The sequence below is a fragment of the Salminus brasiliensis genome, chromosome 11 (assembly GCF_030463535.1).
Source record: "Salminus brasiliensis chromosome 11, fSalBra1.hap2, whole genome shotgun sequence".
NCBI classification, from domain to species: domain Eukaryota; kingdom Metazoa; phylum Chordata; class Actinopteri; order Characiformes; family Bryconidae; genus Salminus; species Salminus brasiliensis.
In genome coordinates this window covers 18,622,587-18,645,498 of record NC_132888.1, presented here as the reverse complement: position 1 = coordinate 18,645,498, position 22,912 = coordinate 18,622,587, and the positions used below count along the sequence as shown (strand labels likewise).

General features: G+C 41.4%; 1 protein-coding gene across 3 annotated transcripts; it reads right to left on the bottom strand.

Moving 5' to 3' along the window:
- Positions 1–7,278: 7,278 nt before the first annotated feature.
- Positions 7,279–21,487, bottom strand: il15l (interleukin 15, like). 3 transcript variants are annotated; one of them, XM_072692060.1, is made up of 5 exons: positions 21,272–21,487; positions 20,321–20,659; positions 18,060–18,107; positions 16,924–17,037; positions 7,279–9,970 (listed from the first exon to the last, which is right to left on the bottom strand). In XM_072692060.1, exons 2-5 carry the CDS (start codon positions 20,480–20,482, stop codon positions 9,845–9,847), a joined length of 450 nt encoding a protein of 149 aa, XP_072548161.1. In that variant the 5' UTR covers positions 20,483–20,659; positions 21,272–21,487; the 3' UTR covers positions 7,279–9,844. The 3 variants fall into 3 exon arrangements, with proteins under 3 accessions (XP_072548161.1, XP_072548163.1, XP_072548162.1); XM_072692062.1 differs by having other exon boundaries at positions 7,279–9,964; XM_072692061.1 differs by having other exon boundaries at positions 16,924–17,034.
- Positions 21,488–22,912: the final 1,425 nt, after the last annotated feature.

Sequence of the window (22,912 nt, the reverse complement as noted above, 5' to 3'; positions counted from 1 at the left end):
GGGAAATTCACAGTGTAACAGCAGAAAGGGATAGCAGGACACTCAGTTACAAAAATTTAGATAAATAAATAATTTACACTATATACACACAATATAGATAAGAATTAAAAAAGCAATAAACAATATTATTTACAGTAAAAGACTCTTAATTGCACATGGGGGTGGGATATTGCACATAGTATTCCCTGAACATGAACATGTGTGTGTAGTTAAGTGTGTGTGTATGTGATTAAGTGTGTGTGTATGTGGTCCGCTGGGAGCAGTGCTGGTTGTGCAGCCTGACGGCAGCAGGAAGGAAGGACCTGCGATACCGCTCCTTCACACACTTGGGGTGAAGCAGCCTGTCGCTAAAGGAGCTGCCCAGTGCTGCCAGAGTCTCATGCATGGGGTGGGAGCTGTTCTCCAGCATGGATGCCAGCTTGGTTGTCATCCTCCTGTCTCCCACCACCTGCACTGGGTCTAAGAAGCACCCCAGGACAGAGCCGGCCCTCTTTATGAGTTTGTCCAGTCTCTTCTTATCTGCCGTCGAGATGCTACTGCCCCAGCAGACCACTCCATAAAAGATGGCAGATGCCACCACTGTGTCGAAGAACGTCCTCAGGAGCGCTCCCTGCACTCCAAAGGACCTCAATCTCCTCAGCAGGTAGAGTCTGCTCTGGCCTTTCTTGTAGAGAGCTGCAGTGTTGACTGACCAGTCCAGTTTGTTGTTCAGATGAACACCCAGGTATTTATAAGAGTCCACTAGCCTGGCCCCCTGGGGCAGTGGTGGCTCAGCGGTTAGAGCGCCGGGTTATTGATAACAGGGTTGTGGGTTCGATTCCCGGGCTCGGCAAGCTGCCACTGTTGGGCCCTTGTGCAAGGCCCTTTACCCTCTCTGCTCCCTGGGTGCTGGTGTTGGCTGCCCACCGCTCTGGTTGTGTGTGTACTCACTGCCCCTAGATCATGTGTGTGTGTGTGTGTGTGTTTACTACACATGCGGAGGACACATTTTGCTGTACAGTGACAAATATGTGCACCTTTACCTTTAGGCCCTGGGACTCTTTTCCAACACATGTCCAATAGGTTCACTCTAATCTCTTGCTTATCAACTCTAAATCAGCCATCTTGCAAGTCTTATGTTTCTGCCTGTAAAGGTAAAAAGGTAAAGGTAAAGCTGCATGTATTTGTCACTGTACAATGTACAGCGAAATGTGTCCTCCGCATTTAACCCATCTGTGGTAGTGAACACACACACACTAGTGAACTAGGGCCTGTAATGTGGACCACAGAAGAATATTCAGATATTTGCTTTGTCACACTAACCTTTCTTCTCCTTGTTTAAAAAGAAATAATGAACACTGCATTAATTAAAAAGTGTCAACAACAACTCCTGCTTCCATACCCCCCCCACTCATAAGCTAACGATTACCAGTGCATTAGGTTTCTAAGAAGGAAGAATTCTAATACTAATAATATAATACAATTTTCTCATGTGGATCTGAGACCTTATTGTAATGCTGTTACACAAAGTGACCTGAAGTAGATGAAAAAGAGAGGAAAGTGAAAGTGCATGCAGTGGTAAAACCACAGACAGAGACAGTAGTCTATCCATTAGGAGGCATAAAGCACTTGCACTAAGTGTTTTAGGGAAATGAGTAATGCATTGCTTATGCATTATTGAGTGTTTCTGCTGATTACTGTCCCTGACAAAATATTAAGTTAAGGGTACCATCATTTCTGTCCAGGCCTATTTCATGAGTTTATTTTTTTAAATATTTCTGTTGAAGCGATGTCTGTCTTTCATTGGTTCATTTTCATAACATTTTTATTTATTATTACTTTTGTCAGATTCAAGTTATTTCTGTGTCCACTGTGGGTTTTTCTTTCATTAACCGAGGGGTACCAACAATTTTATCCTTGTGTGAATCAACTTTAAATCAGCCCTCTTGCAAGTCTTCTGTTTCTGCCTGTAATGTGGACCACCGAGGAATATTCAGATATTTGCTTTGTCACACCAACCTTTCTTCTCCTTGTTTAAAAAGAAATAATGAACACTGCATTAATGAAAAAGTGTCAACAACAACTCCTGCTTCTACACACCCCCTCATAAGCTAACGATTACCAGTGCATTAGGTTTCTAAGAAGGAAGAATTCTAATACTAATAATATAATACAATTTTCTCATGTGGATCTGAGACCTTATTGTAATGCTGTTACACAAAGTGACCTGAAGTAGATGAAAAAGAGAGGAAAGTGAAAGTGTACGCAGTGGTAAAACCACAGACAGAGACGGTAGGCATAAAGCACTTGCACTAAGTGGTTTAGGGAAATGAGTAATGCATTGCTTATGCGTTATTAAATGTTTCTGCTGATTACTGTCCATGACTGTTTTACTAGATCAAGAGTGTGAGCAAGCAGGTAAAACCCCCAACAGTGAGAGCAGAGAGATACAGCAACACGAGACGGAGACAAATGGAGCCAGGGAGGAAATAAAAGAGGAAAAGAGAAGAACGACAGGCATGTTAAGGAGAGAGAAACAGAGCCAAGAGGAAGGGTTAGGGTTAGAGTTCTGAGCACATTCAAAACTGCACCAGTGTTTTTACTGTTTAACTTAAACCTGTTTGGGGTGGTCAGTATATGTTTATAGTTAGTAATATAGGATTTTATACAATATAAAAGTAATATAGGTATGGAGCTTGGGGCTTAGGCCCAATTTGTTCACTGACCCTAGCCCTAGCACCGCCCCGCCGCTGGAGTGAGCAGTAAAGGTTTCACTCTGAAAGTGTTGGGTGTTCTCTTTTCCTCCTTTAATGAGGCTGAATGTAGCTTCTTATGAAGATGAATTAGTGCCACATTAAAAAGCAATCACTACAGTGGAAAAATGTGACATACAGTGCACACAATGCATTGCTTTTCCATTAGAACATGCAAGAATACTTACCAAAAAGAAAGGCAAAACCACTGTTATTTTCACATGGCTTGACCTCTTTACTAAAATCCAATACACACTGATTTGCACTCTAAAAACAAAATGTTGAATTTGTGTCACAATTCAATTCAAGTTAACATCGAACCATAACACCTGTATTTCTCTCCTGTGAGGTACTTTAAACATAAATGTCTAATTAAAATACAATGCGTCTGGGTGGGTAGATGGCGCTCTCTCCCTTCATCGCACAGCAGTCTGCTAGCTGTTGAGGTTGGAGCTAGGGACCCAACGCTTGCGTGTTTCGCTTGCGTGTTTCGGCTGTTTGGCGATACTGCAGGTGAAATGGATCATATATACTGATAATTTCCTTAGTTTTTGTAACAGTGGACGCCCTGAAGAAGGTAAAATATTTTATACACCACTGGCCACTGGACTGAATTAAGTGCCTGAATTCAATGATCAAGAGGTGTGTCCCAATACTTTTTGTCCATACAGTGTAAGTGTTGAATTAAACAGGATATAGTTTGGACTATAGCAGTTATCATATTGTCATGAATTAGGTCATCATGTGTCATTGGCTAATCTTTACCATATCAAATAAGTCAAATAAGAGCTTAAATTATGACTGAAATGCCTTATTTTAATTAAAAAACACCTTTCACAACACTATCAGTTCTGTCACACAATATGATATAAAAATGGACTATTTCAAAAAACATGAATGAATTATCCTCTTTAACTGTGCAGCTGGAGGTGCAGCTTCTCAAGTAAAAGACAGCTGGACACGACTATGATCCATACAAATTACCAAAGAACCAATGGTCAAATGGATATCAGTGTGTAGCCAGAAACGTCCAGTCCTCATTTAGAGGAGTTTTGTATTCAGTTTTGCTTGCTTTCCCTTTTAATCGAATTAAGCCAGGGCTTGTTTTTTCCCCCGCACCTGCTTTCAGAGAGTGACTTCACCACATCTAACACACATTTCAGCGCCTGGATCCCAGTTATTTCTACAAATTGTAGCAAGTCCATTCCTTTCTCTTCTCTTTAGCTTTTGGCAGTCTGTAAAAGTGTCGCTCTGAATTCCTGCTGAATCTGTTTTTAATCGTTTTGCAACTCAGTGGGCATGGCCACAGTAACTCCCGCCACCTGTGACACCACATGCATAACCTCCAGTCTAGCATAAACAGGTTGTCCGTGACGAGAGCTGACAATTTCTAGGTTCTCCCACTTAAAAAAAAGGCCTGTAATTGACATCATAGGTAGACCTCAACTATACCTCAAATTCTGAAAATCACATTGTCTGATTTTTAAAGAATTTATTTGCAAATAATGGTGGAAAATAAGTATTTGGTCACCTACAACCAAACAAGATTTCTGGCTGTCACAGACCTGTAACTTCTTCTTTAAGAGGCTTCTCTGTCCTCCACTCATTACCTGTATTAATGGCACCTGTTTGAACTCGTTACCAGTATAAAAGATACCTGCCCACAACCTCAAACAGTCAAGGCAAGCAGCTTGGTGTGAAGAAATCTACTGTGGGAGCAATAATCAGAAAATGGGAGACCTACAAGACCACTGCTCCATGTAAGATGACAGCCCGTGGGGTCAAAATGATCACAAGAACGGTGAGCAAAAATTTCAGAACCACGCGGGGAGACCTAGTGAATGACCTGCAGAAAGCTGAGACCAACGTTACAAAGGTTACAGTAACACACTACGCCGCCAGGGACTCAGATCTTGCAGTGCCAGATGTGTTCCCCTGCTTAAGCCAGTACATATCTGGGCGCGTCTGAAGTTTGCTAGAGAGCATTTGGATGTTCCGGAAGAGTATTGGGAGAATGTCTTATGGTCAGATGAAACCAAAGTAGAACTGTTTGGTACAAACACAACTCATTGTGTTTGGAGGAGAGTGAATGCTGAGTTGGATCCAAAGAACACCATACCAGCTGTGAAGCATGGGGGTTGCAACATCATGCTTTGGGGCTGATTCTCTGCAAAGGGACTAGAACGACTGGTCCGTGTACATGAAAGAATGAATGGGGCCATGTATTGTGAGATTTTGAGTGCAAACCTCCTTCCATCAGCAAGGGCATTGAAGATGAAACGTGGCTGGGTCTTTCAGCATGACAATGATCCCAAGCACACTGCCAGGGCAACAAAGGAGTGGCTTCGTAAGAAGCATTTCAAGGTCCTGGAGTGGCCTAGCCAGTCTCCAGATCTCAACCCCATAGAAAACCTTTGAGGGAATTGAAGGCCTGTGTTGCCCGCCGACAGCCCCAAAACATCACTGCTCTAGAGGAGATCTGCATGGAGGAATGGGCCAACATACCAGCAACGATGTGTGCCAACCTTGTGAAGACTTACAGAAAACATTTGACCTCTGTCATTGCCAACAAAGGATATATAACAAAGTATTGAGATTAACTTTTGTTATTGACCAAATACTTATTTTCCACCATTATTTGCAAAAGAATTCTTTAAAAATCAGACAATGTGATATTCTGATTTTCTTTTCTCATTTTGTCTCTCATTGTTGAGGTCTACCTATGATGTCAATTACAGGTCTCTCTCATTTTTTAAGTGGGAGAACTTGCACAATTGGTGACTGACTAAATACTTTTTTTCCCCACTGTATAATATTCATGCTGAAACGGCACAATACGTGTTTCTCATAGTTTAGTCGTCCATCTGACTCAATGTTCAAATTCGAGAATAAGATGCCCCCCCCCCCCAATTGTGTTCTCGAGGTGGAAATGTACATTTCTGGTACAACATCTCTAGTACTATAGTTCTACATTTACGGCATGTAGCAGATGCTCTTATCCAGAGCGACTTACAAAAGTGCTTTACTATTTACCCAAGAAAAACCTCAGCTAGTTAGAATAGACTAATAATTCAAAGGATACCTCTAAGCTTAGACATTACTAAACACAAGACAATAAGGTGACCATAGTACTCTGCTATTCGTCCAAGTTCTCTCTGAAGAGGTGGGTCTTCAGTCTGCGTTTGAAGACAGCGAGCGACTTGGCCGTTCGAACACCCAGGGGAAGCTCGTTCCTCCACTTTGGTACCAGGACAGAAAAAACCCTGGAAGCTTGTCTTCCGCGGATTTTGAGGGATGGCGGGTCAAGCCGAGCTGTACTTGAAGCTTGAAGGGCTCAAAAAGCTGGGATTTCATCTGCACATAATTCCAGAAATGGACTGGACAACATTTGTATGAATATTTGGTTCACTTTATATATATGGGTTTCTTTCACTTTCCTACTGGAACTCTATTAGACCACAATTCTTTTGTTAACTGCTCCAGGGCTTTCAGATTTAAGGTGTCCTGTCTCCCAGTTGCTGTTCTTGGATCTCTCTCATCTCTAGATCTGGACTCATTGCTGACTACTTCAGAACATTCTTGTCTCTTGAACCATCTCTGTCATTGCAGCTGAAAGACCCCGACCTCTGACTGAGACACAGCTTTCTGACACTGAGCCCTCCAATGCGCTCCAAATATTCTTTGGAAGCCTCATTTCATTATGGGACGCACACAATCGAGGCATCCACTGCCAGAATCAGCAGACTGGAGCTTGTTTTCAGCTTTGAATTTTCAGCTTTAATTTTAAGGGATTAAACCAAAATATTGCATTAATGCTTTAATTACAGCCATTTTTGCAGTGCGCCTTTATTTCCACATGCAAAACCTTGCAAACCTTGGCACTCAATGACTGCCTGAAGACTGAAACCCATGCTGAGCTTGATACGCTTTGCAAGGCCTTTTTTTGCAGCCGCCTTCAGCTGCTGCCTGTTTGTGGTTCTTTCTGCATTTCAGTTTTATCTTGAGAAAGTGAAAAGCTGCTTGATTGGGTTGAGCTCAGATGATTTATTCAGCCTTTAGGAACATTCCATTCCATCCCAGAAGCTCTTAAGTTGCTTTTACAGTTTGTTTTAGCTCACTGTTCATCTGCACTGGGAAGTGCCATCCTCCATCCATTGGTTTTGCAGCCTTTGACTCCATCTGATCAGAAAGTAAAGCTCTGTACACTTTGTCTACACTTTGTCCTGCTTCGTCTATCAGCACTTATATCATCAATAAACACCAGGGACCCTGGTCGACTGGAAAATGGCGAGGAAACTGCTTATCAGCCCTAGATTCCTGAACTTTTGAGCCAGTGATAATAGAAGGGGTGTTTACAAATGTCTGTTATTTCTCAAAACAGTGCAATATTTTTGTTAAAACCATAAAATTGGTGTACAAAAAGTGTTGTACAGAGCAAAAAACATTAGCAGATGCAATGCAGCTGATGGTGCTCCAGCAAAACTAGTCTTTAGGTTCATCAATTAGAAAGAAGCAGTTCGGGTTATTCAAAAACACAACACAGTGATTAAAATGAACAGCTTTATTGTGCCTTAATTCTCTTACAAATATGATTCCATTGCATCATTTACAGCACTGCACCTTTAGGCCGTGCCAAACAAATGTTTATCGATCACAGTAATTATACTCCACTTGACCTGACCGGCCTAGTAGTGCGTAGAAAAATCAGCAAGACCAGCTATGAAAAATAAGAACAAAGCATGTGTTGATAAGACTCAGTTTAGTGTCCCTTATTGACAGTACTTTTCCATAGCCGTTTTTGCCAAGAGAGTGGACAACAAACACAGTCACTTAAATGTAGCAAAAGCTGATAAGATACTTTTCATTTGTTCGTTTAATGGAATGAAGGGATTGAAGGAAGACTTAGTGTTTAGACAGATGCTTGATATAGTGCACTGTTATAGTAGTTTTGACCAGATTATTGTAACTGAAAAGAGGACAGTGAAAGAGTGGCAAAGTAAAGCAACATGTAGGATTAGATTTAGGCGGTATCGACCGTGGTATACAGTATTACTGAGGACGGGGAAAGTAGTGCAGATGGTTGGTTTTACATTTATGTAGCTTACATACAACCTCATCCTGCATTATTTTTTAATTATTTATTTTATCAGACCCCCCCCCCCATTTTCTCCCCAATTTATACCGCGTACATACTCTCTCCCCCATTGCACATGCTGCCCCAGCAGTAGTAAGAGGCAGACCAACACACGCCCCCTCCGACGTGTGAGCAGTCAAGCCCTCATTTTTCAAACTGCTGCTGATCCTACATCACCGGGCAACCAACGCGCCTGGAGGGAAGCGCCGCATACCCGACGCACCACCACGCAGACACCAGCAATGGCCAGAATCGCAGCGAAGCCATGTGATGAGAGAGCGCCATCGACCTTCCCTGGAGAAAGCAAGGCCAAATGTGCTCTCTCCGGGCCTCGACTGCCGATGGCTAGCAGCATTCTCATCATAGTGACAGAGCCTTAGTCTGCTGGACCACTCAGGGCCATCCTGCATTATTTTAAAACTGAAAAACAATCAAATACAACATTGTGCACACGTTTAAATAAACCATTCAACAAATGTTCAACCATCAGTCTGACAATAACAAACTGTTGTGAATCAGGAGAGATAAGCTGGCCGCCTTAGCTTAGCATGATAACAATCTGTTCACCATAGAACACTCGCAACACAGAAAAATGTTTAGATCACACTAAACATTACACTAACCTCGGCCGATCGAGTGACTGGTGTCGGACGGAGAGAAGGCATTTTTTGTGGTGCTGGTACTGTAACCCACTCGCTAAGCTAGTCTTTTTCACATTGGTATCAGACAGCTCAGTGCAGCTGCTGTAGATGAAATAATATAAGTGCTGAAAAGCAAAAAGAGAGAGCGAAGTCGCTGAGAGAGTTAAGTCGAACGACTGATGTTGGGAGTAACAGAGAGACAAAATGAGATGCTTAGATAAGTTAGCTAGCTAACAGGCTAAACACCACAGCACAGTCCGGGTTCCAGCTAACTGAGGCTCAAAAAACACACGTTTAGACGACAAGCCCTCAGAGAGCACAAAGTGAATAGTTGTAGGAGTGGTTTTGACTGTTTTCAGGCACACTTAGTAGTCTGGCTCATCCAGTCTTGCTTTCTTTCTTTCAAACTCGTTAGCACAAACTCATTAGCAGCGCCCCCAACCTGTGGCAATCTGAAATGCTCATGAGTGAATTAACTATTAACTATTATGGCCGTGTAATTCTGAAATACCGTCCTCATTTGAAGATACTGTCACAACTTTTAAATGCTGCGGTATACTCTATCACTGTTATACATACCAAATCCTATATAGGACACAATCTTAACAATAAGGCTGCCTCAAAGGATTCTTCCAGTCATGCCTTAGAAGGACCACTTTTGGTTCCATAATAAAACCGTGGGCCTCGTTCACCTCAATATCTTCCTAAGTTAAGAAAACTTCCTAAGTTTCTTAAGTTAGTTCTTGAGAAAAGTCTTAAGAGAACATTGTTGTTAAAAAAAAGACTGCATGAAACGTCTAAAAATGAGAAATGGGAAACTACAGTATACGTAAGCAAAGTTAGCTACGTTTATCCTAAAGCTTTTGGTGCAAATCATTTGATGTAGTCTGAAGAAATTGAGTGCTTGGTGTGTTTCAGTGCAGATGAAGGTTGGTGTCTGTAGCTTTAAAGCTCTGAAGCTACAAACACCAGGGTGATGGGCATGACAAATGCATAATAAAAAACAGACAGTTGACTACGCAAGGCTAGGATAATTATGCAACAAATAGGTCCTCTCAAATTTCAGCTGCGTCGTGTTGCTTATAACTCCTCTCATAATGCTATTGCAGTCCATCTTAGACATAATAAAAAAGTAATACAATGCATTAAAAAAATGATACGTTGCCATGTTAGAGGTAGTTTCCTGTCAAGCAGATTAATAGAACAAAATATTCATCTAATAAAATGTGGAGTCTGATATAACCTTGTGTAGACCAATATACATCATTAGCATGCTTATAAATGCTGATGGAAATCAGTTCCTTTATAACTCAGAGTTCTGACCATAGTCCGAATGCCTACCCAGAGCAGTTACCCATAGTGTTCATTGCTTGCAAAATTGTAACTAAGGTCTTGAGGAATGTCTCTGCCTTTTCTTCTTTGTAGAACTCACAGACTGGACATGGCGGCTTCCTGTCCTGCAACTTAACAGACAACAGATACATGAAGTACAGAACAAGCAGCACAGTTTTGTGTCAGATTACTTAAATTCATTGGGCTCGACTGCATTTCTGGGGGGGCATCACTCCGCTCCAGTTTTTCAAATTTTATTTATATAGACGCATGATACACTTACTGTAGATGCTGGGAATACTGTCAGTGACACTGTGGCTGTCAATACATTTCAATACATGAGCTAATTGTTTTACTGCAAAAAAAACATTCCAGGGAAGTGTCTGTCATTTGTCTGCATGTTCAAAACACAATGGAAACCTTTGTTTGTGTGGGGGTGCTGAGTCATTGTTAGATTTTGACACAATGTACAGAACAACTCTCAGATTCAAATTATGTCACAAAGTAAAACAACAAATACAGATACAAGGTTTTTGAGTGTGTTTTTAACAGTGACAGAAAGTTACTGTAATATGACTGATTCGTTTTCAGCCTGAAAAATAATAGGGCAATGTTTTAGGATTATATATTTAATGCATTATATATTTTGCCAGAATCTCAGAATCTCATCACTATTAAGTGAATAAAAATATTTTTATTTGCCAAAAAAACATTTTTGTAGTTCAAATTTTCACACCCCTAGAGGCACATTTTGCTTTAAGGTTATAAGAAATGCATTTGCAACAGCCCCTGAGTTGCACAAGGGCTACTTTGTCCTCTCATTTCCCACTCAGCTCTTCTTCTATTGTCTCTGTTCGTCTTGCATTTAGTCCCCTTCGTTCATTTCGTCTCCTCTCCCCTCTCCTTGCATTCTGACCTCTCATCTTTAATTCTGTCCCCACATTACATTCTGTCCATTCATCTTGTGTTTTGTCCTCTCCCAAGTAATTCTATGCTTTCATTGTTTGTTCTGTCCCCTCTCCTTTAATTCTGTCCTCCAATCTTTCTGTCTTCTCTCCAATTCACACTGTCCCCTGTCCCCTCTCCTGTCATAATGGTTTTTGAAAAACATAATCTGTCTTTCTCTTTCCTTTCACTGTCCTTTGATCTTTAATTCTGTCTCCTCTCCTTTCGTGCTGCAAACCTTGATTCTCACTGAGATTATTACCCACCATGCTGTATGGTTTAATTTGCTGATATATGGAAAATATATGTTAAATATCTGTAGTGAGCTTCAAAAGTTTGAGTGTGTTCACGTCAATAATGGACAAATATGGTTTTAAGTGTATTGCCACTATCCTCATGCTAACAAACAACTAGAATCCCACAGTGAGGGTCGCCACAATTAGCATTATCGTACAGGTTTTTTTTCCCTCTTTTGTTTCGCAGTTTTAATTTGTGACTTAAACTGAAGGCCCTGATCTAATGGACATTCACAGTTTACCAGTGGTTTTAACATTACTATTCTGTATGAAAACAACAAGAAAGGCATGCATGCATCTTAGCTAAACAAGCTCTTGATGTGGAGTGTTTAATAAAGATTAGAATTTGAGGATTGTGCTTAAGCAATAGAGAACACTAGTAAATAAGTAGGTCTAAATACAATCTTTAGTGAGTTCCTATTCTGGTCACCTTATTGTCTTGTGTTTAGCAATGTCTAAGCTTAAAGGTATCTTTGAACTATTAGTCTATTCTAACTAGCTGAGGTTTTTCTTGAGTAAATAGCAAAGCACCTTGTAAGTCGCTCTGGATAAGAGCGTCTGCTAAATGCCGTAAATGTAAATGTATTCAGGAAACTGTCTTTCACAATGTATCTTAGACTAAATACTACTGATGTGCACAGATGGTTGAGTATTTGTTGTTTCAGCAGATTTAAAAAGATTCAGAAATTATAAAGGCCATTTGGAGCATCTTTTACTATGTCCCCGCTCCTTGCATTCTGCCATCATTCTATCCCCGGTTCCCTCTCTTTTCATTCTGTCCTGTCTAATTTCATTGTGTCCCATGTTCCCTCTCCTTTACATTTACATTTACATTTACATTTACATTTACGGCATTTAGCAGACGCTCTTATCCAGAGCGACTTACAAAGTGCTTTGCTATTTACCCAAGAAAACCTTAGCTAGTTAGAATAGACTAATAATTCAAAAGATACCTCCAAGCTTAGACATTACTAAACACAATACAATAAGGCGACCATAGAACTATTCGACCAAGTACTCTCTGAAGAGGTGGGTCTTCAGTCTGCGTTTGAAGACAGCGAGCGACTCGGCCGTTCGGACACCCAGGGGCAGCTCGTTCCACCACTTTGGTACCAGAACAGAAAAAAGCCTGGACGCTTGTCTTCCGCGGATTTTGAGGGATGGCGGGTCAAGCCGAGCCGTACTTGAAGCTCGAAGGGCTCTTGGTGCGGATCGGCTTTTGACCATTGCCATCAGATACATAGGGGCTGGTCCGTTCTTGGCTTTGTAGGCCAGACAGAGCTGTCCCCTCATCTGGACCTTTGTCTGAAATACAATATTTCAGTTTGGGATTTATATCACTCTGGCTCTTTTTATTCCTTAGCTCATGTGAGGAGGCAGCATCTGTTACTTATCCACCATGAAGACCTACTGATTTCCCAAGACTACTCTGATGAGCCAAAATATTATTTCACAGATAAAGTGAAAAGCGATTATGTTTTTATAATAACAGCCTGTCAAAGATCTTGCAACTTACAGGTCTTTAAAGATCTGCTGCTAACATCTCTGTGCCAGATTCCACAGAGTTCCTTCAGCAGAGTGAGCAAATGTTCTGGTGGCACATCATCAGCAGAGCTGCTAAACTCATGTTCTATTGAATCAATATTGAAGTATGCCTACTCCAGCCCCAAGTTCATTTTGGCCAACGTTTTGTTTCGGCTGTAGTTTTTCTCTGCAGCTATCTGAATATTCATTCTTTAACCTACACAAATTCACTACACAAGCATTCACAAAATTAGCCAGAATGCCCATCCCCAATGGTTTGACCTCTGATGTTGCTGTTTTCAGGTATTTGTCTTTTGTGTGAACAAGGTTGAATTCTTAGCAAGGCACAGCAAGGTCAGCAAGGCACAGCCTGAAAAGAGATGTTCAGAGCCTTGGTTTATTTCTATATTAACTTCAGGTTTTATTATAAGTGGAATCTTTAGGATTTTTCCTGCTTTCTTGCCATTGGATTTTCACACTCCCACTGGATTGTGTCCAGTGCTTGCTGAACAAAGCAAGCTGGCCAAGGGGATTTGGAAGGTAAAAAAATTCTTAACTCTGAATGGAAGACCATGTAAAACAAGGCTTTATTCTAGGTAAGTTAAAGCATTTCTATTGGTCTATTCATCCAGAATGATTTACACAGTGTACAGAGCAGCTACAAGGCTGAAACCATGGAGAAAAGGAATAAACATGGACATGTTTTTCATTGGACAGCAGCCATACGCAACCAGAAAGTGAACTTGAGAACATTCAAATCCTGACTGAGCTTTCCAGCATTCGGACAGCTCTCACACACAACACTGCCCTTTGGTCTGGTGGCAATAACTATTGTATATAACTATGTGTATAACTAGATGTCTGTAAAAGGTTCAATGTGTGGAAACTGCCCTAGGACTGGTAACCAAGGGCCAGGGAGGATACATTAGTTGCGTCCTCCAAATCGCTCCAAGTGTAGGGCAACGTTTCTGGGCCATATATGAAGAATTTCCTACTTTGGAACAGACTTCAACATAGCGGCTACAGGGTCAAAATGAGACATTTTTTAGTACTCTAACAGAAAAGGCAGTATTACAAATAAATAGCTGTCCTTCTATTACCAGAAAACCACTCCAGCTGCTTTCGCAGGGAATGCATAAACAATAATGTTAACAGGAACGAAATAACACACTCCCTCAGTCTCCTGACAGAACAGACTGAAAGTTGGGCTTTTCGCAATGTTTCAAGAATGACATTTAGCTTTGCTAACTTTAAACCCTCATAATTTCCTTCTTTCAGAAATGTTTAAAACAGGACATCCGTCCAGAACCACAGAGGGGACACTCTGGTTAGCTAAATGGCTAAATGGCACAGTGGGATTTACTGTTTTAATTGTTACAAGCTCTTTTCAGATGTTTGGAGATCTCACCATTCCTTACCACTGCTTCTCCAGCAACATGTGTTTTGACAATAAACAGTGCAAAAGTGCAATATCATTATCAAAGTCAAAAACACACACAAACATTGCCCACAGGCGGTCAAATACCCCTGTCCTTTCCAACTCCTTCTAATCAACTCACCCCCAATAAAATGGAAGATGGAAATAATTTCAAAATGACAGTCATTTAATCCAAGATATGCTTTGTAATTTTTCTCAGCACTGTGAAACATACTGCACATCTTCACCCAAGTGGCTTTCCACCAAACACACACTAGCTACTGTGGTTCATGCCTGCTAGATACAACATGACTTGAACATTTTCTGAACTGCTGTACTGACTGAAATTGGAACCAAGAAATTATTAAATAATTTCCAAACAAATATCGCCTCTTTCATAGCCCACGCATTGCAGCAGAGAGGAGAAAACTACCATTACTATTCACTTAGTGGCTCCAAACCAAACCACAGGGCGGGTACCAGCAGCCTCAGTTAACGCTTACCCCCCTTTTTCATGCTTGTTGCTCTGACCGCTCACAGTATACTGCCAGAGAGTGTTTGTCCCGCACGCTCATTGGCTGCTGCTTAGGCTGTTTCCTCCACTTGTCATAGAGGTACTTCTAAGACTACTAAGAAGCTGCATCACTGAACAGGTCATACTTCTACAAACTGTCTCCATTGGAAGGTGCTCTAAGGAAGCTTGGGACAGCTGTGGGATTTTTTTTTTTTTTAAAGATATTAAATATTACCCCCAGCTTAGCTCCCAGTGGGAGATTTAACATAGGAAAGTTTGTCACTTACCAGTGTATAATAGGGGTGCAATGAAATCGACAAATTAATTAATGGGCAACTAATTTAATAGTCAATTATTTGGTGACATCTTTGCACATGTATCTCGTGCTAACTAGGAGCGGTTTGGGGAGGCAAGTGAACCACCGATTGAGAGCTAAAGTTTAACCATAGCAGTGTGGAATGCAGTATTACTGCTGTTGTTACTTTTTAAAGTAAATATTCCCCCAAACTGTACGCAGAGCTGTCTAGATAGTGTATAGATAAAACCAGTACAGAGCCATAAGGCAACATGGCCACATATCTGCAGCAACATCACTCTGGTGTGTGAGTGAAGGGCAGAGTTATGATAGTGTGAGGCGTGGGAGTCTCATATGGACACATGCTGAGTGTACAAAGGAGACATCTTCAAGTAAGTGAATCTCCGAATGATGGACTTCACTATTAACTTACTTACTATTAAGTAAGTCCACTGCACATAGAAGATATCTGATAATTGAGCAATTCAAAATCCAAATAATTAATTACTTATGCAGCAGAACTTAATTTTTAACCTCTTTAATTTATCGTCACAAAATTGCTTTTGCTTGACAAATCACTTGTTGTGTCCAGATGCTACAAGGAGGAAGTTTACAAAAACTTTACGAAAGGGAAACTTTACGAAAGGGACACTTTATGTAATGTGGTTATTTTAATAAAAATAAATAAATAAAACTATATGGAAGTAGCAAGAGTTTCTACAGAAATTTCATTATATTAATAAAAAAAACAGATTAATGCGAGAGACTGTGGACATCTTAAAGAGACCTATTTAAAGTTATTTCATGCCTGTCTCTAGCAGTGGATAACATGACAGCCTAGTACACTGGAGAATAGGCTGCCTTGAGAAAGCATATGCTTTTCATTACAACAAGATAAGACCTCTTATTTCTTCCAGCTTCCTAAAATGTCATGCAAATGCCGGCAAACAGGTCAAGACCACTACTTTGGGCTTTTTAATTTGTAAGAAAAATAATCCTTTCACTCTGTGCACTCTACTAAAAACAGAACAAAACGTATTTAAGGTTTTAAAGCTGAAGAAACTCATATTTAGTGGTTTGCAGCTATCAAATCTATAAAAGGCTATGGGAATGTTTTTGCACATGTTGTGTACAGTCAGAGCAGTGGGCATAATAAACATGTAATTATTATAGAAAAAAAGCACTTCAATGTGCCCAAAAAGTAAAAAGAGGGGACATCAAATGTTCCATACAGGACGTATTGAAATGCAGAATCTTGTGCTTATGTAAATTCAAATATCTAATGCCCATTCGTCTCACCAGGGTACTCATTAAATGTGATTATTGATAATTGAATTGAATTATTATTTATGTATATTTGTCATTGCAGTCACACAGAAACCTTGTATCTCCGAAATGGTTACTTTACAGGAGATGGGGGAAAAGCCTTATTTACTTTCAATAGAAGTCAATGTAAAAAAAAAAAATTCATGTAATTTTGGAGTGATTCTACTGAATGTTCTATTTCCATTCATCATGAAACTTAAACACAAAATAAAGAACGACAGCCAGATTCAAATTATATATATACCGTATATACATAAGAATTAAATAATAAAAATCTAATCAATCTAATCAATTAATAATCTTAGCTATAATCATTTTAATGTCACATTAAACTTTCTGAACTAGTCAGTACCCCTTTCCTGATTTCTAAAGGAAAATAAAATCAACCTTTTCCCGACACATGCACAACCAGCTATCACCTCTTTTTCCAAACTGCTGCTGATGCAATGTCACCAGGCAATCATGTTGCTTAGAGGAAAGCTTTGTGTACCCGGCTCGCATTGCAACGGCTAGCAGACGCCATTGCCGGCCAGCATTGCACTGGAGTGATTGGGGGAGACCCTGGAGAGAGCAAGGCCAATTGTGCTTACTCAGGGCCCCGGCTGCTATTTGCAGTGTGAACGGAAACAGAAGCAGCAATCCTCCAGTCATTATGACAGCGCCTTATTCTGTTGGACCACTAGGGGCTTCTATCTGGTCCATCTTCTATACAGTGCAGAACTAAAGCGTTCTATTAACATGCAATCATAACAAAAAATCATACTCACTCTTCGTCTAAGATTCTTCAGCATCCTGAGTAGTTTTAGCCTCTCCTTGGTCTCTGCACTAAGAACAGTTGTTTCCTTTACAAAGCATTCCAGCATGGACTTGGAGCAGTTCTGCTGGAGACAGAAGACATTTGTTGATGTCTCTGCAGTGAGCATATGCACAATAACACCCAAATCCTTCAATGGGCTGTACATAAACATTTCAGACTCTGCTGTAACTGGGACACAGCTGTGTTCAAATGGCTGATGGGAATAAAGAGCTGTAATACTCTAATCCAGGGGTGGGGGTCCTGGAGGGCTGAAATTCTGCATGCTTTGTGATTTCCTTAATCAAGCACTCTTGACTTCCTTAATCAAGCACTTCCTGTTACTTGCCAAGGTTAGCAAGTCTGTTATGATAGGGAAATCCCCAAATTTCAGAACACCTTCAGTTTTTTAGTATAGTCCACTGGTGGTGTTGCATGGCCCAGGCAAGCCTGCTTACTGTCTTACTGCCACTTGGTCCAGTATTAAGCCCTGCTATAAGGTGTTGTGAAGCTGTTGACTCTCAGAAAGTCATTTTCTGATGCTCTTCTTGCAGCAGACCTCAACAGTGTTCTCCAGTTTCCAAGAGGTTTTTGATGATGTAGGAAACTGTACTCACAACACTCAGGCTTTTTTGTAATTATAAAGTGTTACAATATGCTGTGTTTCTTTGTCAAGTGTCTTTTTTCTAGTGACTATAATAGCAGTCTCAATGTGCAGTGTTGTCTAAATACTGCGACAGAGAATGCAGGAACACAGTCTGTTCCAACACGGCTTGTAAGTAAACATTAAGTTTTGACCTTTGAGTTCAAAGCTTGACTTCCAATACTACAGACCAATGACTGGAAAATGATCATTTCCATGATTCCTCCGTTTTTAAGTTATTCTCACCACTCCTGCTTACTCTCGTACCATTACAGGGCACTGACTGGACTGGAACTGCTTAAATGTCAGTAATTGAGGGGGGGGAAAGGAAAAATGGGAGTGTTCTAAAACTTTTGACTGGTAGTGTGTTAGACGAGTGGCTCCTATATTACTCGATTCAGAACACAAAACAAATCCTAACAATCTCTCATCAAATACCCCAAATACCCAAATGCAACATCACTTACCCTGTAATCGTTCAGAGTTGGTGTGTACAGCTTGCAGTCATACAACTTCTGTTACAGTGGGGAAAAAACACACATTGGTATCCTTATCAATTGATTAGAATATTATTAATGTTCTATAAATATGAATGGGCTTTGAACAGAGATTTAGATTTAGTTATAGTTATTGAATGCAGCCCATCTGCGACCATGCTCAGTACTCAATCCATTAAAAGTAAAAGTAAAAGTAAAAAGAACAATGCTCGGCAAATAATATTGGGGGGGGGGGGGGGGGGGGGGGGGGGGGGGGGGGTGGGGGGGGGGGGGGGGGGGTGGGGGGGGGGGGGGGGGGGGGGGCTTTCTCCGCACAACAGGGGACACTGATGTGGTCCTGGCATTGGCAGTGTTTGTTGCCCTGGCATTTGGGCTTCATCACTGCTGGGTTGCTGGAGTCTTTGAACACTGTGAACACTTGCTGGCCACTTTATCAGACATCTCACAGGTGTACAGTTGGAGATTATGGTTTATCTTTTTGCCTTAATTTTTGCCTAATTTTGTGTTCTCCGTGTAGCCCTTAAGCAGAGGTCATTATCCACTGTGGGTTGGATATTTTTGGCCGCTGTACTGTTCTCAACCTGCCAGTGATACTGCTGTGTTGACATTCTCAGCAAGCCTGCTGCACACGCTTAAACCAAAAGCCCTAACATGGTGCTGAAAACAGTGGGAAACATGCTGTGCTGGCACATGGGTCACGAATATCTCAGAGATTAAAAATTCCTGAGACTACCAAAACTCCTGGCTGGTGAAAAAAAAGATGTGAAATCTGCCCAATGGGCAGAGGACGAAAAAAGGCCATTCCAAAATCCCAATACTCGTTATATTGACGCCCTTTACGTCTTATCTCCTCTCCATCGTCTGCTCCCTCAGAAACAAAAACTGAAACTACCTGAATGACCTCTTCTGACTTTTAAACTAAAGTGAAGCTAAGCACACATCAGAAGGAAAAGCACTGGCATATCTTTATCTTTACCTTGAGCAAGACAAACCCAGATAAGCAAATGAGAGCAAAAGCTAAAGCTAACCCAGCAACAGACTCTTCAGATTGCTCACAGCACATCACACTGAGAGGACACAGCGGGACGACACCAAGTAAGACTAATTGGAATGGAATAATTAGCATTTTTGTTACGGTGGTATAATCTGCAGCTTCCACTTACTTTTTACTAGTGCTGTAAACCAGCCAATAAACATAGAGCTGATCATTAATAAGGGGAAAATCAGCATGTTTTAACAGGGTAATAACAGGGTTGTAAACAGGCTTGTAAAACTGCATCTGAGCATTTTTCAGCCCAACTGACCTCACGTATTTACTACTTATATGTCAACGAACAATTTAAATACCTTTAAATAAACATTTGTTTAGATCAGTCAGTCTTTAACCCTGGATCAGTTCCTGCAGTGCTCAGTCTAAAGCATGTGTGTTAGGTGTTATTAGACCTTCATTTCAACTACCAAGTGAATACGTTGGGCATTCATAAAGAAGTGACCTACTGATATTTTTGATAATGCCCACTGATTTCACATTTAAAAAATTGTCATAGAGAATGGCTCAGTCCTTGATGACAGCCTTACACTGCTTTAAACTTTGACATATGCTTGGATTATAATGTACATTTAGATCAATTACTAGAATAAACCATTTTATCACATTCAGGTACGAAGTACCACATTTGAGGGTTATAGTGCCTTGCCCTCTAGCCTGCCTTTTATAGTAATATAAAAGTGGTGGTAATACAATTACTGTACAATTAACAACTGAGCCAGCTTCTAATGATGCGTATTACTTGTACATGTTTGAAGTACGCATGTAATCTTTTATCCACCACAACAGAAGGGATAGACCCCTTCAAGCACACTTAAAGCAGGTGCTGAACATCACTGTGTAAGATCTGTGCATCTGAGCAATTGTGTTGGCCCATGGTATGTTGGAGCAGAGAAAACATTAGATAACACAATGCGTGGCCACTCCTTCGGACTCTGCTGACGTTCCTCTGTCGTTGTATGGACTTGGATCACGGTTTATATCAGCAACTATACAGCTGAATGACTGCATTCCATAACAAAAGAGAACCGGTTTCACTTTCACTTCAAACATACATGCATTTAAAAACTGAGAAAAGAAGGCAACTGAGTGGACCCAGACTTCGCCACACCACACACCAGCAACCTGCTAGGACGAAGGCTGGTAACCAGTGCTGCTGAGAAAGTAAAGGAACACGTCGCACCATTTTAGGTAGGTTTTTCAAGAGCTTGTCCACCTCGGCCACAGTTTCGGAGGTGCACAGGGAATGACACTTGGCCTGTCTCAGAATCACGGCGACCAAGTACAGAAGCAAGGGTGCAAAGTCCATGTAATACTGGTGCTGCTCCGTCCTTCTCCCAGACATATTCCCAGCTCTGGCCCGGCAGACAACACACACGCACACACACACACACAGTGTGTTTAAAGCACAGGGGGCTACATTTCCATTCCCATGCTTTGGGCCTTCACTCGCTGCGCATCATGTTCTAAAACAGGCAGTTAACTCCCATTAGAAATCCACATTTGTCCTCCCAGGGTTCATCTGAAGGGGAGAAAAGATAATGACATTAAAGGAATGTACACAACTCTGTGATGGCTGGGGTGATTATGAAGCTTAAGGGATTGTGATACTGCAACCCACACCTACCACAACAACCCTGCTGAAAAACAATCCAGCTCTAGAACTCAAGCACTTTTTATTGATAGCTGGTCTTTGATGGTCAAGGTGGTTGAGAGGCTGGTCATCCAATGCTGGTAAGCCAGCTGGTTAACCTGCCCATTGATGGACTGATTGACTAGCTAGTTTATCAGCATGGCCAACTTCATGGCTAAGATGGTCAAATTGGTTGGCTAGTTTGGTCAAGTTGGTCATACTAGTGTAGACCAGCTAAACCCAGCTAAATACCCAGTCCTGGTCAAGATCTAAGATCTAAGCTGGTCAACCAGTTTAACCACCCTGTGCTGACCATGCTGCTTTTTTTTTTTTTAGCTGTAAAGACTCAAGTGCGCACTTGCAAAGCTTTAAAAGTTTGAATACTTCTTAAAAATGTGATTTTACACTTTATAAATCGATCCCTCATCGATAGCCATACTACTACTCCTAGAAGTGTTAGTAAGTGGGCTTCCGGTCAGTGAGGCAGAGTCTGCTACTTACCTGCTCCGCATAAAAAGCAAAACGGTCTCTGATCAGAGTCCAGAGGCGACTGCGTGGTGTCGTTATCAAGCAGCCTTTTCATTAACGACGTCCAGTCAGAAAAGTCTCCTCGACCTCCTCCGTAACGACACGGGAGGGCAACACACATCTTTCATTCTGCACACAGTTTGGTTTGCTGCTGTAGATGACGGTAAAAGCCCGCGCGCTCCCTCCCTCCCTCCCTCCCTCCCTCTTTTTCTCTCTCTCTCGCCCAAGTTTTCCTCTGCTACACTGCCGAGATGGAGACAGATGGGCAGGGACAACTGGCAATGTCTCAATAGAGAGAGAATAGCGAAAGGAAACGCCCCCGGGCTCCACTTGACTGCTTTAGCACAGCGTGAACTGCACCTAGTACATGCTAGCTAGTCTCGGCACACACTTCAGGACACACACTACGCTCACCGTCTGTGTAATGCATTCACTTTAGAGGCCGCCACAGTTCACAGCTGACCCTACAGTCACATAGCTGTGCGTTGCTTGGTCGCCATCAGCTATTAGCGCTGCGTGCTGTGGTACAAAGTGCGCCACAAACGAACTTATTAAACCTGCTAGAAGCAAAGTGTCTTCCCTTTAACGCCCACAGCGTACTAACCTCCACAAAAGTGCCTCTGCTAGTTAGTTAGCTAGCTACGGAGTGGACGGAGCTACAGAGACGCAGCAGCTGGGAGAGGACTGTTGGAGTTTTGTCGCCTCCTGGTGGAGACCCGTTGTAAGCAGCTTCAAGTTGGCGAGCGATGGTTGACAAGTAATAAAGACGATTTGCTGCTCCACCAGCTTCCAGCGGAAAGAGAGGAGCTGCTAGCATCTGGAACAATTATTAGGAAAAATGGAGGATAGCGATGCACGTGCAGCGGCGATGGCGGCAGGAGAGTGTTGGCATAGCAACGCTTCATCGCTTCCTGTTAGTGTCCTCAGTATCTAGTGTTGTACACTTCTGCACCCCCCTGTTTTCACACGGCTACATGGTTTTGGGTTTCTTTTTAACCCTGCATTTTTTTTTATAGTATAATAAAACAGTCCAGCGTGTGTCTCAAGAACATTTTGAAGAATTCAGATCTATTGGTCTTAACGTACATTATTTATAGCTTAATGTCATGTAAATCATCTTCATACATACATGACTCAGGGCAACTACAGTAGACAACAGCGTTATTTATTTATTTATTTATTTATTATTATTTATTAACAGATTAATACATTGTATAGACAAAAGTAGCTTCCAGCAGAAAGAGAGGAGCTGCTAACATCTGGAACAATTATTAGGAAAAATGGAGGATAGCGATGCACGTGCATGTTGGCATAGCAACGCTTCATCGCTTCCTGTTAGTCTCCTTAGTCCATCTACCTGCCGAGGTCAGTATCTAGTGTTGTACACTTCTGCACCATCCTATTTTCACTTGGCTACACAGTTTTGTGTAAGCATGGTAATAAGTATAGAAATGTAGCTAGTTGTTTTTTCCCCTAATATTGTTTCTGCTTTTCTTTTATGGTTTTTATATATTTGTTGGTATTTGATGAGTGAGGGCAGGGCGGTCTCCATGCTTAATATTTGGGGACTTTTGGAATATGAATACCATCTCTAGCGCTACCTTGTTCACATGT